General features: G+C 36.6%; 1 protein-coding gene across 1 annotated transcript in view; it reads right to left on the minus strand.

The window, feature by feature from the left end:
* MALRD1 (MAM and LDL receptor class A domain containing 1) overlaps nt 1–16,068 on the minus strand; it is a 753,919-nt gene that overhangs the window by 716,520 nt on the left and 21,331 nt on the right. The window contains 1 exon segment of the mRNA XM_013058904.2: nt 8,683–8,779. Coding sequence (XP_012914358.2) covers nt 8,683–8,779 — 97 coding nt within the window.

A 16,068-nucleotide genomic window follows, 5' to 3' on the forward strand; every position in this document is an offset into this window, starting at 1 on the left:
CAATTTGGTCCATAATAACAAGCTTTTAGTGACCCCTTGAATTCTGTATCTGTGAGAGCATGTTATTTGCCTCCCTGTAGTCTTGCCACTGGGCCCAGGCTATAGTCTATGTTACTAAATGTTCCACAAGCACTTAAAAGGAGTTTAAGTTCTTTACTGCTATGGTTTTAAATTATTTTTTTTTAAATATCAATTATTTCAAGTAGGTAGATAATATTCTCCCTTTTCTATAGATGGCTTTTCATTTTGTTGATTGTTTCTTTTGCTGTGCAGAAGTTTTTTGGTTTGATGTATAGTCTCACTTGTTGATTTCCTTTTGTTGCTTATGGTTTTTGTGTCATATGCCCCCCCCCCAAAAAAAGGTTGCCAAGATTACTGTCAGAGATTTTCCCCTATGCTTTCTCCATGAGTTTTATGGCTCTAGGTCTTATGTTTAAGTCTTTAATCCATTTAGGTTTAATTTTTGTTAGTGGAACAAGATAAGAGTCCAATTTCATTTCTCCACGTGGCTGTCAATTTTCCCAACATCATTTAGAAGAGACTATTCTTTCCCCATTAAGTATCCTTAACCCCCTATCAAATATTAGTTGATCCATATATAGTGTTTTATTTCTGGGTTCTTTATTCCATTCCATTGGTCTATGTGTCATTTTTTTATGCCAGTACCAACCTGTTTTAATTAGGATAGTTTTGTAGTCTAATTTAAAATCAGGAAGTAAGATGCCTCTGGCTTTGTTCTTTTGCGATTGCTTTGGTCATCTGAGGTCTTTTGTGGTTCCATACAAATTTTTTTCCACAGGTTTTACAAATTCTCACTGATGTTTTTTGGTATACTTTTTCTATTATTTACTGAGAGATGAGTGTTCAAGTCTCCTTGTATAATTGTAGTTTTGCCTATTTCTTCTTTCATTTTTTCATGCTGCTTTTAGGCACACATATCTTTAGGACTGTTCCTCTTAGTGAGTTTACCCTTTTATCATCATATCATATCCTTCTTTATCCCTATTAATTTTCCTTGTTCTGAAGCACATCTTGTTTGACATTAATATAGCGATACCACCTCATTTAATCCCTTCACTTTTTAAAAATTCTGTGTTGTTTTTTCTTTTTTTAAGTGTAGTTGACACATAATGTTACAGAGTTTCAGGTGTACAACCTAGTGACTGAACAAACCTATACATTATCCTGTGCTCACCACAACTGTAGCTACCATTTGTAACCATACAACACCATTACATTACCATATACTATAGTCTCTACCTTGTACCTTTTATCCTCATGTCTTATTCATTCCAAAACTGGAAGCCTGGACCTGTCACTCCCCTTCATCCATTTTATCAATCCCTCCATCCCCCTCCCCTCCGGCACCCATGAGTTTGTTCTGTTTATGGATTGTTTCTGTTTTGGGTTTATTTATTCATTTGGGGTTTTTTTTTTATTCTACATATAATTAAAATCATATGGTATTTAGCTTTCTGTCTGGCTTATTTCACTTACCATAATACCTTCTACTTCCATCCATGTGGTCACAAAAGGCAAGATCTCATCTTTTTTTATGGCTGCATAATATTCGTGTGTGTGTGTGTGTGTGTGTGAATACACACACCACATCTTCTTTATTCATTTGTCTACTGATGGACACGTAGGTTGCTTCCATAGCTTGGCTATTGTATATAATGCTGTGATAAACATAGGAGTGTATATATCTTCTCAAATTAGTGTTTTGTTTTCTTTGGGTAAATACCCAATAGTGGAATTATTGGATTACACAGTATTTCAATTTTTAATTTTTTGAGAAATCCCCATATTTTTTTCACAGTGACTTCACCACTGTACATTTCCACCAATAGTACATGAGGGTTTCTTTTCCTCTATACACCTTGACCAATATTTATTATTTCTTTTCTTTTTCATTTTAGCCATTCTGGCAGGCATAAACAATTTCTCATTGTGGTTTTTGATGTTTATTTCCCTGATTATGAGTGATAGTGAGCATCTTTTCATGTGTCTGTTGGCCATCTGAATGTCTTCTTTGGAAAAATGTCTATGCAGATCATCTGCTTATTTTTTAATTGGATTGTCGGAATTTTTTACTGTTGAGTTGTATAATTTCTTTATATATTTTGATAATTACATCTATTGGATATATTTTCAGAAATATCTTCTTCTATTAAGTAGTTTGCCTTGTCATTTTGTTATAGTTTTCCTTAGCTGGCCAATCTCAAAGACATTATTATCTATGTTTACTTCTAGGAGTTTTAACTTTTATTTCTCACATTTATTTTTTATTTTTTTATTTTTTTTATTTGTCGGAGAGAGAGAGAGAGAGAGCGAACACAGGCAGACAGAGTCGCAGACAGAGGCAGAGGGAGAAGCAGGCTCCATGCTGAGCATGGAGCCTGATGTGGGACTCGATCCCAGGACACCGGGATCATGACCTGAGCCAAAGGCAGCCTCCCAACCAACAGAGCCACCCAGGTGTCTCACATTTAAGTCTTTACTTCATTTTTGAGTTAATTTTTGTATATGGTAATAAGTGGTCCAGTTTCATTTTTTGCATGTAGATGTCCAGTTTCCCAGCACCATTTATTGAAGAGACTGTCTTTTCCCCAACGTATATTCTTCCCTACTTTGTCACAGATTAATTAACCATATTTGAATACCTTCACTTTTAACTAATCTATATCATTATTTTTAAATGAGCTTTTGCAGTCAAAAATATAGTTAGCTCTTATCTTTCAACCAATCTGACTGCCTCTGACTTTCAAAAGGAATACAAATGCCACTTATACTTAATGTAATTATTTTATCATTATAACTAAATTAGCAAATTTATTATTTTTCAGTTTGTGTCCTTGGCATTTATTATTCTTTGTGCTCTTTACCACCACGCTACTATTATTTCTGCTTTTACCTTCTGTTTTTGTCTTCTAGTGGATTATCTCAGTATTTTAATATTTTTATGCTCAATTTTAGTGTATCTATTTCCTTTACTTATATCTGTTTAGTGTTCCTCCTAGGGATAATAATACACACCCCTCAGTTTAACACTCCACATAGAGTTTGTTAGCATTTCTAATAAAATGTAGATGTCTTAAAGGTATGGACTTCTACACTCCCAACTTTTATGGTTTACTTAGTATGTGTTACACCTGCATATTTTGAACCCATCAAGAGGATGTTCAAAAATCTGCTTGTAAGAGTCCTGTGTACATAAAAATCTTTAGAGGTAATTACATTATATTTACTCTGCTATTTATGATTTTTGTTTTTCTTTCTTTATTCCTACTGATAAAATTTTCCTCTGGCTTTTTTTGTTTGTTTGTTTGTGTGTTAGCTGGAAAACCTGCCTTAGCATTTCATTTAGAGTAGATCTTCTAGGGATGAATTCTATAGTTTTTCTTCATCTGAGAATGTCTTTATTTTATCTTAATTCCTGAAAGATATTTTCAATGGATATAGGATTCAGAGTTCTTTAGTTTAAGCATTTTAAAAATGCATCTCTGTATTCTAGCTACCATACTGATGGGAAAACTACAGTCTCTACATAAAATGTAGAGAAGACCACCTCTCTGAAGCAGAGACTTTAGTGGCTACAGATGAGAAAGAATTCATATGTTACAGCATTAGCTCAGGAAAGCCTAATTGTTTGCTAGAGCGCCAAAACAAAGCACCACAAATCTGGTGACTTATTCAACATAATTTGTCTTCTCATGATTTTGGAAGCTAGAAATTTCAGATTCTAAAATCACATTAGATAACTTGAAGACACACCTCAATTTCTGATGTTAAAACAAAAGCAAAAAAAAATATATATATATATATATATATATATTCTTAGCATAAATATAAATATTGCTAAAAAATAGTCTCATGGTATTTTATTTAAATCTCTGTTCTATGAAATGGAACACTTGCAGCTCAGAGAAAAGAAGAATTTACTCAAATTCCCAAATACTTAATACTTAAATAATTGCACATGTTCCGTGTTAAGTCATTTAATCAACAAGTATTTATTAAGTGTTTGCTCTGTGCTGGAGATCCACAAAGGAATAAGACACTAGTAACTGTTTCCTTAAGAAACTTAGTGTTTAGCTACAAAAATAAATCAATACAGTGTGTGTCTGTGTGTGTGTGGAGGGATGAGAGTCTGGGGAAAATTTTCTGTAAGAGAAGGCTTCCCAGAAAAGAGACCTCCACTTAGTCTGCTCAGTCAGTAGTAGTAGGACAGCCAAAAAAATTAAAAAATAAAAAAATCATGAAATGGGCAGAGGGAGCAAAGTTTACAAAAATACCCAAGAATAAGATGACGACACTGGGTTGCTGAACTACCAAGCAATTTGTTCTGGTCAGAGTCTGGGGATTCTTGAAGGACTATGAAGGAGGAAGTTGGGCTTGTGTGCAAGAGCAGGACCCTGTGAGCTTAGAAACTTGAAATCATAAGAATTTATAAGAAATGTGAATTCCATTTTGGACATGATAAGAGTTATTGATATATTTTAAAAGCTAGATATTGGTCATATTTGTATGTTAGAAAGTATAATCTGGTGGACAGTACATAGTACTGGGTAGTAGAGTTGAATAGATCAAAACCAGAATTTTTAAAAATCCACAGGAAAAAAATACATCTTAAGGGGATGACAGTTGGATAAACAATAATGGTAAATAAGAGGAGACAATTTGAAAAAATGTAAGAACAGGCCCTCACTGCTATTTTTTAACAAAATTAACAGAGGGATACGAAAAGGGGAGAATGATGTAAGAATAACTCCTAGGCTACTGAGTGAGACCAGATGTCAATAATTTAAAAAGAGAATATAGGCAAGGGAACAGATTTAAAAGAAAGCTAGAATTTACTTCTAAGTATTCTGGTTTGCTCACTCATCTCATAAACCTGTTTTCCTTGCCTGCCTCTATTATAGAGGCTGAATCCAAATACTCAAATTTATTAGTCTGCTTAGCAACCGAGGTAGCATCTGACAATCATCTAGTCAATGGCATGACCAAAAACATTGCCCTTTCTCATTTCTGCCTTCCTCCTGCCTGGATGTGAGATGTATAGAACCTCAACAGTCATTTTAAGAATGTAAGGTGACAGGCATGAAGTAAATACCAAGGAAATCCTTTAGTCCTTGACTTTAACAGTCTCAAAGTTGAAGAATCTACGTCATAACTACGTCCATCTCCTCTTGTTTTCTTAAGTCAACTAGAAAACTCTTCTCTTTTTTTGCATCCAGATACATCCCTAACCCTACCCTCCACTGGAATAAAATTTCTGATGGTGATGTCTGGAAAAGGTTGAGTCGGCTCTGCCTGCATGTCTCAGATGCACCCTGACCATCACCATCAGGACTGCATGGGACTGAAACCACTCCCTGATCAGCTGGAACTCTGTCCCAGGACACGCCCTGCCGAGTGCAATAATCAGCATGAGACCAGGATGCATGATTCCTAAATGCTAGTTCGGTTCCTTTTTTTTTTTTAAGAGTGAAAGAGTGAATGGATGCATACAGGGGCTGCAGGGGGGTGGGAGGCAGAGGGAAAGAGAGCAGCCTCCATAACCCTGAGATCATGAACTGAGCCAAAATCAAGAGTCCACTGCTTAACCCACTGAGCCACCCAGGCGCCCCAAATCCTAGTTCAGTTCTTAAACCTGAGATCAGCTAGTTTCACAAAATGTGCCCCGAGAACCTTTTTTAAAATGCAAGCACCAACCTCAGTGATCCCCATCTAATAGTCTGGAATAAAGCTCAGAATCAATCACTTCTCTTTGATTCTAGTGATTGACTAGGATTAGTCTATCACTATAATCTCTGAACTTGACTAGAAAGAATCATTTGGAATTTTTTTTTAAGATTTTATTTATTTATTTGACAGACAGAAATCACAAGTAGGCAGAGAGGCAGGCAGAGAGAAAGGAGGAAGCAGGCTCCCTGCTGAGCAGAGAGCCCGTTGTGGGGCTCAATCCCAGGACCTTGGGATCATGACTTGAGCAGAAGGCAGGGGCTTTAACCCACTGAGCCACCCATGTGCCCCTAATTTGGAAATTTAACGTTACATAATACTACCATCTCTCACACTCCTACCATTTACAAAATGCAACTCCAACCAAATGTCAATCCTATTCCATTACACTTTATTCTTTTTCTCCATTATTAAACCTCATGCTGCTTTGTTTTCCTCCCAAAAGCTTAAATATGCCATTGACCCTCATTCCATTTGAAAAACAATAAAACAAAACTCCCTGCACCCTCAAGTTAGAAGAACATACTGTGTGACCTTATCTGGATACTGGCGTTTTCCAAAAAGAGACTACTTCTTTTGCAAATCTCCAGAGGGATGATATCTTTTCCCAATGCCCCAATAAATACAAGGCCTAAAATTAAAGTCGCCATTCTTCTAAATCCCTGATGTTGATTCACTTATTCTTCCATGTGTAGAAACATCTTGGCTCATGAAATCCAACTTATTGCCCTGAGTCTTCCACGCATCCGTATTCACGGACGACTTCAGTTTGGGATTTCAAAATCTTCTCTAGCCCCATACCTTGTAATGCTGTATAAATTTAATATCCATGTGAAAGGCCTATACCTTTGCATTACAATTCAAGCCTTATCTTCAGCAAACTTTATCATCACCACCTCAAAAACAATATGGCTGTAACATTATCTGGAACTACTGTCTTAGAAATTATAGACACCAATATTTTTTCTATTTGACCACGACCTTTCACTGAATGTCCAACTTTTTGTGCTCTCGCTCCTGTGACTATTGCTTTTTCACTTCACTCTTATAGAGCTTTTTTAAGTGCTTACTAAATATCTGGCATCTGTCTTCTGAATATTTATCATGGTCCATCTACACTGGCCTCTGTCCCAGTAGATGGATCAGGAGGAATTAAGGAAATGGCTTTGGTTCCCAGATCCAAAGATGAACAGAAAGGTCATCTGTGAAATGACAGCAGAGTCCTAATACAGGCGATGTAAAGTCCCAAGCACAACCCCAGCACATTCCTGTTTGTCGTAATGCAAAGTTTTAGAGGCAGAGGCCAGGTCCTAATTTTCCCTACAGTTAGGAAAGTCTGGCCAATAGTTGATTTCATTCCTTATTTTCTTTGGCGGGTGATTAGCTAGACTGAGCAATACACATGACTAGCTGGGGATCAATGTATTTGGCAAATCTCAGTTTCTGCAGAAACTGCTAAGAAAAGGTGATACATGAAGATACTGCTGAAGTGCTCACAGTTAGGGACCAGCTGCCCCATTACAAGCCATGCTCTGGACCCAGGAATACCATCCAGGGTAACAGAGAAGACAGCATGAGGGGAGACTGAATGGCAGAGCAGTCAGTAGTTGGGTCTTCTCTGCGTGTGGTCGACAGTGTATTCTCTCCTATCTATTGCTTCCCTTCTGATAAATCCTAGAAATATTACCTTCTGTTGGTGAAAAGGCACTGAGGTTTATACTTCAACTATTTACTTCTAGGAATGGGTGGACCTTATTAAGTCTGCTCCCTTAGTTCTCCATTTCAATTTATCTGTAATTCAATTTACCATATAGTGATTTCTTAGCTAAAATATACTGATAACTGATAATATAAAGATGAGAGAAAGCTTTTTGTGTTCTAGTCTGGAAGGAGCTGTCAGCAGCTCCTATAAAACCCTACCATCTTGTCTAAGTGGCAAGAGATGCATTCCTATAAAGCTCTTCTACCAGCAGAAGTGCTGTTTGAAATTGAAGCATAATACAGGCATCCTTTATCAAGATTCCTTGGTCTCCTTTAGGTAGATCAACTCATCTCTTCTGTTCTCAAAATATAATTTACTACAACTACCATATCTTTGTACCAAATTAGAACTTAGAATCCTCTCTACAAAGTACCTATATTATGCTATCTCATACTACAGTATAACATCTAAAAGGGAAAAAATCTATCAACTATCTATAATCATATATATGATTCTTGCATGATCATTAGACTAAATTAATTTATCCTGACCAATTCATAATTTATTATTCATAAAATTTATTATTTATTTATTTAATAATACATTTATTATTTATTTTTTATTTATAAAATTAATTTATCCTGACCAATTCATAATTTTAAACTTTTCTATTGAGAACAATATGCATGGTAAATAGAATTCAGTTAATATAATCAGAGAACCAATATGAGTAATTTTTTAGATCTAATACATGTGGATTATTGATCTAGCTATTTCAGTCTAAATAGAAAATAGATTATAACTAATATCTCTCTTCCTCCAGTTGTGTCTTTCAGTGGAAGAGTCAAATCAATTCACCAAGAAGATAATTTCAAGCCTGGAGAAGCCAGATTTCACTTATCTCCTAAGGGGCAAAGAGTTCTCTTGGTGAGATTTAACTAGCCAGTGTAAACATTGCTACAAGGTTTCAAATCTGAGACCAAATTATCCCTTCAACTCTTAACAGCATCAGACGCAGTGAAAAAAACAATTTATTTTAACTTCTGGCATAAACCTAGACATTGTTATATAATGGAAAATAGCCCACTTTAAAACATCAGGCCAGAAAGAAAGCACAAACGAACGAGCATACACAATGCTTTCATTTCATTCAAAGAATGAAAGTCATTACACAATGTTTAAAATGCACTGAATTTATATACACAATAAGGATCAAAATTAGAAAAAGTTCTTACCATTTGCAGGCAAGCAGCCTGAACTGAAAGATATATCGTCAATAGCTATGACTTCATCCTGTTCAGGAGTTGAAATTATTTGACCTTGAAAAACAACCTGCATAAGAAAAACAAAACAAAAGCATAAAGCAAGGAATATTATAGCACAGAGCCTACAAACAAAAAAAAAAAAACATGCCAGTTCTAGAAACACTTTGGTGACCATGACATTTCCAAGTCGAAAGAAATCCACACGTGTATTTTCAAGGACAAGAAAATTGGTCATCTCTTTATCTCCAATGTCTACCATAAGTTATATAACATGTTTGCGAAATGAACCAATGTTCATCTGGTTTTTTTACCGTCTTATGGTCTCTGCTTGGTTTGTATGTGTTCACACTATTCAGTATTTACCAGCCCTTGGACCCAGCTCCATCCTGATCTCTGGTTCTTGGCATTTTGCAATGGTGCCACATTTCCACCTCTGGCTCTCTAAATTTTGCTCACAGGCTTGCCTTGGCATCCTCGTGCTCTATCCTTCTGCACATTTTCTGCCGTTATCTAAACAAAACTTGGGACAGTGACTAGAAATGGTTGTGCAGTGACTTATTACTAGAATGAGTGAATGTGAGGGTTATCTGGGTGGCTCAGCCAGTTGATTTTCCTTCAGGTCATGATCTCTGAGTCCTGGGATTGAGGCCCACATCAGGCTCCATGCTCAGTGAGGAGTCTGCTTGAGGATTCTCCCTCTCATTCTCTGTCTGTCCCCGTGCCCCCCCCATCACACTCACTCTTGCTCTCTCCCTCTCTCTCGCTCTCAAATAAATAAATACATATTTTTTTTAAAAAATTAGGAATGTGATATTGTGATGTAAATCCAGCCCAAGTCTGCACCAAGATGAAATACTCTGGTGTAATAAATCTGAGAAACTTAGGAAGAAATGACTCTCTAATTTCCTAGTTACTTATCTCAACAGAAAATTGCTGTGTTGGTGGAGAGCATTATTCCCAACCTCACCAATGAATACCAGTGATGTTTGAGGCTTAATTCATAGATGCATTAAGCCATGTTCATTGTTCAGCCTTATTTATAATATAAACATTTTATTATTTCAGAATGTTAGCATTGCTTTTTTAGCTTGACAGCTGATCTCCACACAGCAGACCCTAGCAGGTCCTTATGCCATACCACATTCTCTCTACAACATGACATACTGATGTATTTCCTTTCAAACAAGATGCTATCTAAAAGACTACTGAAAATGTAATGTGAAATATCCACAACCTGTTGAGTAATATGTCAACATGTAGCCCTAAGAGAGTCCTCATCACATAAAACATAATAACCACACGACTACTTGTAAAGGAGGACAATGCTGGAAAAGGCATATCAAGTAAAAAAATAATAATAATAAAATAAATAAATTTTTTGAAAAAAAAAAAAAAAGATGACTCTAAGCCATATAGCAGGCAGTGAGCTTTGGAGAGGGTATGAGACCCAGAACAAGTTTAGATGTCCACACACTCCTACAGTTAGCACCTTCTCTATATTATAAAGCCCTAAAGCAATATATACTTGTAAGGAGTGGCATTAAAGTGAATTTAACTGGTCAATAATGTAATAGCCTCAAGTAATACTTTTTATAAATGAGTACTCTGAACATTAAAGAATAATTTTATGCTAAAAAAAAAAAAAAGATTGTTGCGTAGACCAACAAAAGATGAAGTGCTGGCTATACATTTGAAATAGAAAATTTTGAGGAAAAATAGAAATAGGATGGCAAAATGGCAAACAGTAGTAACCATCTCTAAATGATTTTACTACAGATTGTGTGATCTCTGGTAGAGACTAGGTCTTTCTGGGAATACATACAGGAAAGTAGAAGAAATGTGACTAACCTCAAGTAAACCACATCTAGAAGATAACAATTACAGAGAATTGAGTCTCAAGGTTTATTTGTAGCACCTCGCTGATCAATTTCTGCAAAATCCCTTTACAGTGTATTAGTATCAAAATCATGACTAAAATGGGAGTATTTTACATGCATACTAATTGATTATTTTCTCAGTATTTTATTTCACTACTTTCCCCAGAATTTTCTATAAACCTGTTTGGTTTATAGTTTTAGTCATTCTTTTTACAGTTTCTAAAAATTTAGTTTGTAGATTCCATTTGGTAAGAAAATTAGTGGATATCTTTTCCATTTAACATTTTAATATTACTTCTGATACTGAGACAATTTTGGTTATTAGATTTGGGCTACTCTTTTATCTCTTTTATTTATTAATTCCCTTTTTTTTTTTTTTTTTTTTTTTTTTTAAGTAGGCTCCACATCAGGGAAGAGCCCTACGCAGGGTCTGAACTCAGGACCCTAAGATAAAGACCTGAACTGAGATCAAGAGTCAGATGCTTAACTGACTGAGACACCCAGGTGCCCAAATTTGGGCCACTCTTAGTCATGAAATAACCTTATGTTTGTACTGGTGTAAGATTCAATGAATCACTTAAACTGCATGAATATAACAGTCACACTGCAAACATTTTCATCCCTTTTGTGACCCAATTTACAAACATTTAAAATTGTGTTGCAAATTTGTTTTGCTTTCTTTGTTTTAATAATTTTATTTATTCATTTGACAAACAGAGATCATAAGTAGGCAGAGAGTCAGGCAGAGAGAGAGGAGGAAGCAGGCTCCCTACTGAGCAGAGAACCTGATGTGGGGCTCCATCCCAGGACCCTGAGATCATGACCTGAGCAGAAGGCAGAGGCTTTAACTCACTGAGCCACCCAAGTGCCGTGCTTTGCTTTTCAATAAAAACCATTTCAGAGGGGAAAAAAAAGATTTACATAGGGTTGATTTTATCAGAGGGGAGTAGAGCTCAATGATTAAAGTACGTGTTTGGAAACAGACTACTTGGGTTCAGACCCTCGCTAAACCACTTAATAGCAACAGGTCATTAGAAGTTATTTAACATCTCTGTACCTCAGTTTGTAAAAAGGCACTATAAAAAGGCACTGATTAAAATAAGTTATTGGGGTGCCTGGGTGACTCAGTCGGTTAAGCGTCTGCCTTTGGCTCAGGTCATGATGCCAGGCTCCTGGGATCGAGCCCCGCATCTGTCCTTTTCCTGGTGCTCTCTGCTCGGTGGGGGGTTTGCTTCTCCCTCTCCTTCCACCCCTCCCCCCAGTTCATGTCCTCTCACAAATGAGCTCTCTCTCAAATAAATAATAAAATCTTTAAAATAATAATAATGTTATTCCCTATATGTTAAGATTTATGCACAGATAAATGAGTTATTACATGTCTATCAGCACTTGGTATACAGTTAGGATTAAATAAGTGTTACCTATTATTGTAACACAGAGTTATTATAAAGTATGTAAGCCACTGTATGAATAGTGTGTTTATAGATAAAAAATCTGTTCTCTACAGATTAAGATGTATCCTTCTTGAAAATCTTTTCACCTGTTTTTGCTGAGCTAAGGACACACCAGTGGCAGCCATATTTAAAGAGAGAAGGAGAGATAAGCATGAACTAATCACCAGTTTGTTCCTTCTTTCTCCACACTTTCTTCTCAAACCCATTGATCTTCAGGGTTTAAACTGTCACCCAAGCTGATGAAACACAAATTTATATCACAAACATCATCCACTTCTCTGAGCTTTCTGCCCATATCTCCACAGCCTCCTGGACATTTCCACCAGATGACAAAAGTCACTTCTAAGTCATACTCTATGAAGATAGACTTCTCTTTTAAGAGAAGATAGACTTCTCATAGACTACACTTCTAGTCATACTCTTCTAAGTCAAATACTCTATGATTCACTTACATGTGGAATCTATAAAAGCTCATATCTCCACAGCCTCCTGGACATTTTCACCAGATGACAAAAGTCACTTCTAAGTCATAATATTTTTTTCTTCTCCCATGACTCCCATTCTCTGACAGTGGCACCAGAAGACTATCACTTTCAATGCTCAAAACTCCAAAGTGGCTTGAGGAATCACATTCTCTTCTAGCCCTACATCCAAACCCTCAAGACCTGTGAAGCCTTCTCTTCTTTTTATTCCAACTTCTCTCCCTGTATCTTCATTCCTGATCTAATGAAAAGGCTTTTAAGTGACCTTTTCACTTTCAATTGTCTCCATCAAAGTTTGCAATATGCATATTTGTTGGATTTAATAAAATTATACATTAACTTGGTCTAACTGAAGGGAAGTTAGTGTGAAAATTGGCTTCCATTTGAGCCCACTGGACTAGCAAGGGGAAATGTTTCTCTTAGGGAGAACACTATTTCTCTAAATGTAGGGAGATTCACACATTGGTCTGTGTAGCTATAAAACTTAAGACCCATCAGACATAATGCAGTACTCAAATTAAATATATTTAAACAGAAAGACTTTCCAGATATTTTGGTTGGGATCCTGAAAAGAGGGATGGGTTGAACCAGCTCAAGAAAGTGGAATCTCAAGATGATTTTTTTAAAAAGTAAGGTGTAGGGTCAGAAGCCATGTTTGTGTATGGTAGTTGTATTTCTAAGAAAAGTGAGGTCTAGCATTCATTGTTTTCCCCAAAACTTTGGTAAATAAGTTTTTCCAAACATCCACCTCGTTTTAACTGCATTAGGGAAAATAAAGCAAATAATAGCAAACTAGCAAATAAAATAACCAGATAATGAAGTTAGAAGTTTAACGACATCACAGAAGTCAGGTAAGGGCTACACTGATCAACAGTAAATAATAGACAAATTGCTTTCACCCCAAACATTTTAAGAGAAGACGGCCTCTAAGGGAGGCAAGGAGTCAGCATTCAAGCCTTCAAGATTTAAATATTCAATGAATCTTTGACAGTAGCTGAATAATGGCCATAAACTTGCTTGGGTGACACCAGTAACTGCATGAACAGAAACTCTAGTAGTTAGATTTATCATTTGAAAGTTTTCTTAATCAGTAGTGTGCATTCAATATTATTTCTCAAGCAAACATGTGAAATGCAAAAAGATGACTGTAATTTTTTGCCATCATGGGTTCACACAGTAAATAGTCTTGACTTAGAAGGGAAAATGACTCCAATCATGATTTAGGAGAGTTTGAGAGTAGATTTTTTAACTTAATGATTTGTATTTATTTTTATGAGTACTTCTCTTTCGTCCATGTTAATAAAATCTATTGTTTCTGAATACAAGGTGGCTAAGAACTCTTTGGCATGTTGAAATGGAATATCAAAGAAATGACAAGCAGATAATAGTATATAAAAAATGCTTTGATATCATTTTAAAATTCAGGCATTGACTTCTCATTAACTTTGAGAATCCAAACATTTGACATGAAAATCACAGTCAATGATATACTTAGTAATACAGTATTCCTTCCTTCCTACCCATAAAACCAATATGAAAGTGTCCTCAAGAACAAAGAAAAGAAGAGTGAGGGAAGGTTTTACTTGCATCTGAGACTAAATTTCTGCTATATATTTGGCCTGGTTTATTATTTGCTTCTGCAAATATTTTAGGACAATAGCAAAATGAATTGCTTAAATCTACAATTCTGAGAAATGCAATTGCAGTTAATCAGCAGAATAATGTGTAAAAATGTTGTTTTATCCAACACAGCAGGCAAAAGAATGTTTCATGAGTCACCTGCAACATATTTGGACAAATCTAGAAGTTGAATTTTTCCATCTATATTTCATAAATCCTTATAATGCTTTTTAAATTTTTTTAATCCTTATAATGCTTTAACATGATAAAGAAATGATCACCGCTCAGTGAGTAAATGATTAAGATGTGAAATCAAACTATACTGGGTTCTAATCTGGATGGAGTTTAATAGGTTATTTCACTCTCCGAAGCTTGTGAATTATAGTTCTGATTCAGAAGACTGCTGTGCAGGGCGCATAAAATCATATATACGAAGGACTAAATGCAGTGCATTATATGGGGTAGTAAGTGCTCAGTAAATACTAGATGTTATTACTCCTTAAATATCTTCAGAAACTTTCGTAAATGCTGCTGTCTTTGTTGACTAGATGCATAAACACAATTCCTTGTCAGGTTGCAGTATTCCCTCAGAAATGAACGAGCTTCATTTCATTAAGGTGTGGACCTAGCACTGTACACATAAAGGTGACAAAGCCCCCACATGACAGAGACTTTCTCAGAAGCCCATGCTACACCCTAGTCCAGCGGAAACTGCCATCTCCTATTTGGACATCTCTAAAGGAAGCATGAAAGGCTTTAAAACTGTCCGAAGGCAGCATGGAGGGAAAACTGCAGAAAACAGAGTAATTCTCGGAGGCTTATAAACCGATGAGGCAGCAGATATTGTCTGGAGACGCTGATTACAAAATACCCTCCAATAAGCCTGTCACTCAAGCTTTTGCAGGACGAAGCTACGAGAGGACGGCGGGAAGTGTGACAAGCACAATGCGTCTCTGTGGCTCAGCTAAGCAAAAGCATGTGAACACCTGCTCCCTTGCTGACAGGACAGAACGAACACATGCCTGCAATCTTAAAGATTGGTGTAGCCAAAGGATCCCAGGAGAGTCATATGGTTTCCTAAGTTTTACAAAGCCTCTAAGGTAGAGGCGTTGTTTTCATATCAGCAATAAAGTATTTTGGCAAACTACTTAATATACTGCACAGGCATCTGCTTTCGCTGGAGCCACTGACTCATTTTAAAGCACTCAAGTGAATAACCTCGCTGCCTCAGCTACAGCCCCGCGGCCCCCGCGGTGATATATTTGGGAGTTTTCAGTTTTATAGTTAGCTGCTACACATATTTAATCACCAGCCCCTGCAATGGGCCACTTGGGAACGGATAGATGGGAAAAAAACAAGGAAGTTGTTTTAAAGGGTTTAACACACAAGTCTCAGCTGGTTCCAGTTCTACCCAATGCCCAGATCTCCCTCTGGGTACCCTACCCATGAAGATCTTGACCTTGAGTTGGAGACAGAGATGGGACAGCAGAAAGCTTGGCAAAAAGATAGGTTAGGGTCCTTTAACCATCCACTCTGCTTCAGAGTCAGAAAGGATGTGTAAATGCTGACAAAGTTTATACACAGACAAAATCCTGTTTCAGTCATTAAAGTTATGTGAGCATATAGACAGAAGGGACTTCAGCAAGTTCATCCTTCAGTATCTAGTCATTGTGACTCGATCCCCTCAAAAGCACTCTTGGCTCTGATTTGTTGCTCTTGTGTTTTGTTTTGTTTTGCTTTGTTATTGAGAGAAGACAGAGAGACATAGGTTAGAAAAAAGAGAAGTGTTAAGAAATAAACTAGGGGCATCTGCGTGGCTCAGTGGGTTGAGCAATTGCCTTCAGCTCAGGTCATGATCTCAGGGTCCTGGGATCGAACCCCACATTGGGCTCCCTGCTCAGTGGAGAGCCTGCTTCCCCCTCT

Source organism: Mustela putorius, unplaced genomic scaffold (genome assembly GCF_011764305.1).
Source record: "Mustela putorius furo isolate JIRA1106 unplaced genomic scaffold, ASM1176430v1.1 tig00000827_pilon_pilon_pilon, whole genome shotgun sequence".
Lineage (NCBI taxonomy): Eukaryota > Metazoa > Chordata > Mammalia > Carnivora > Mustelidae > Mustela > Mustela putorius.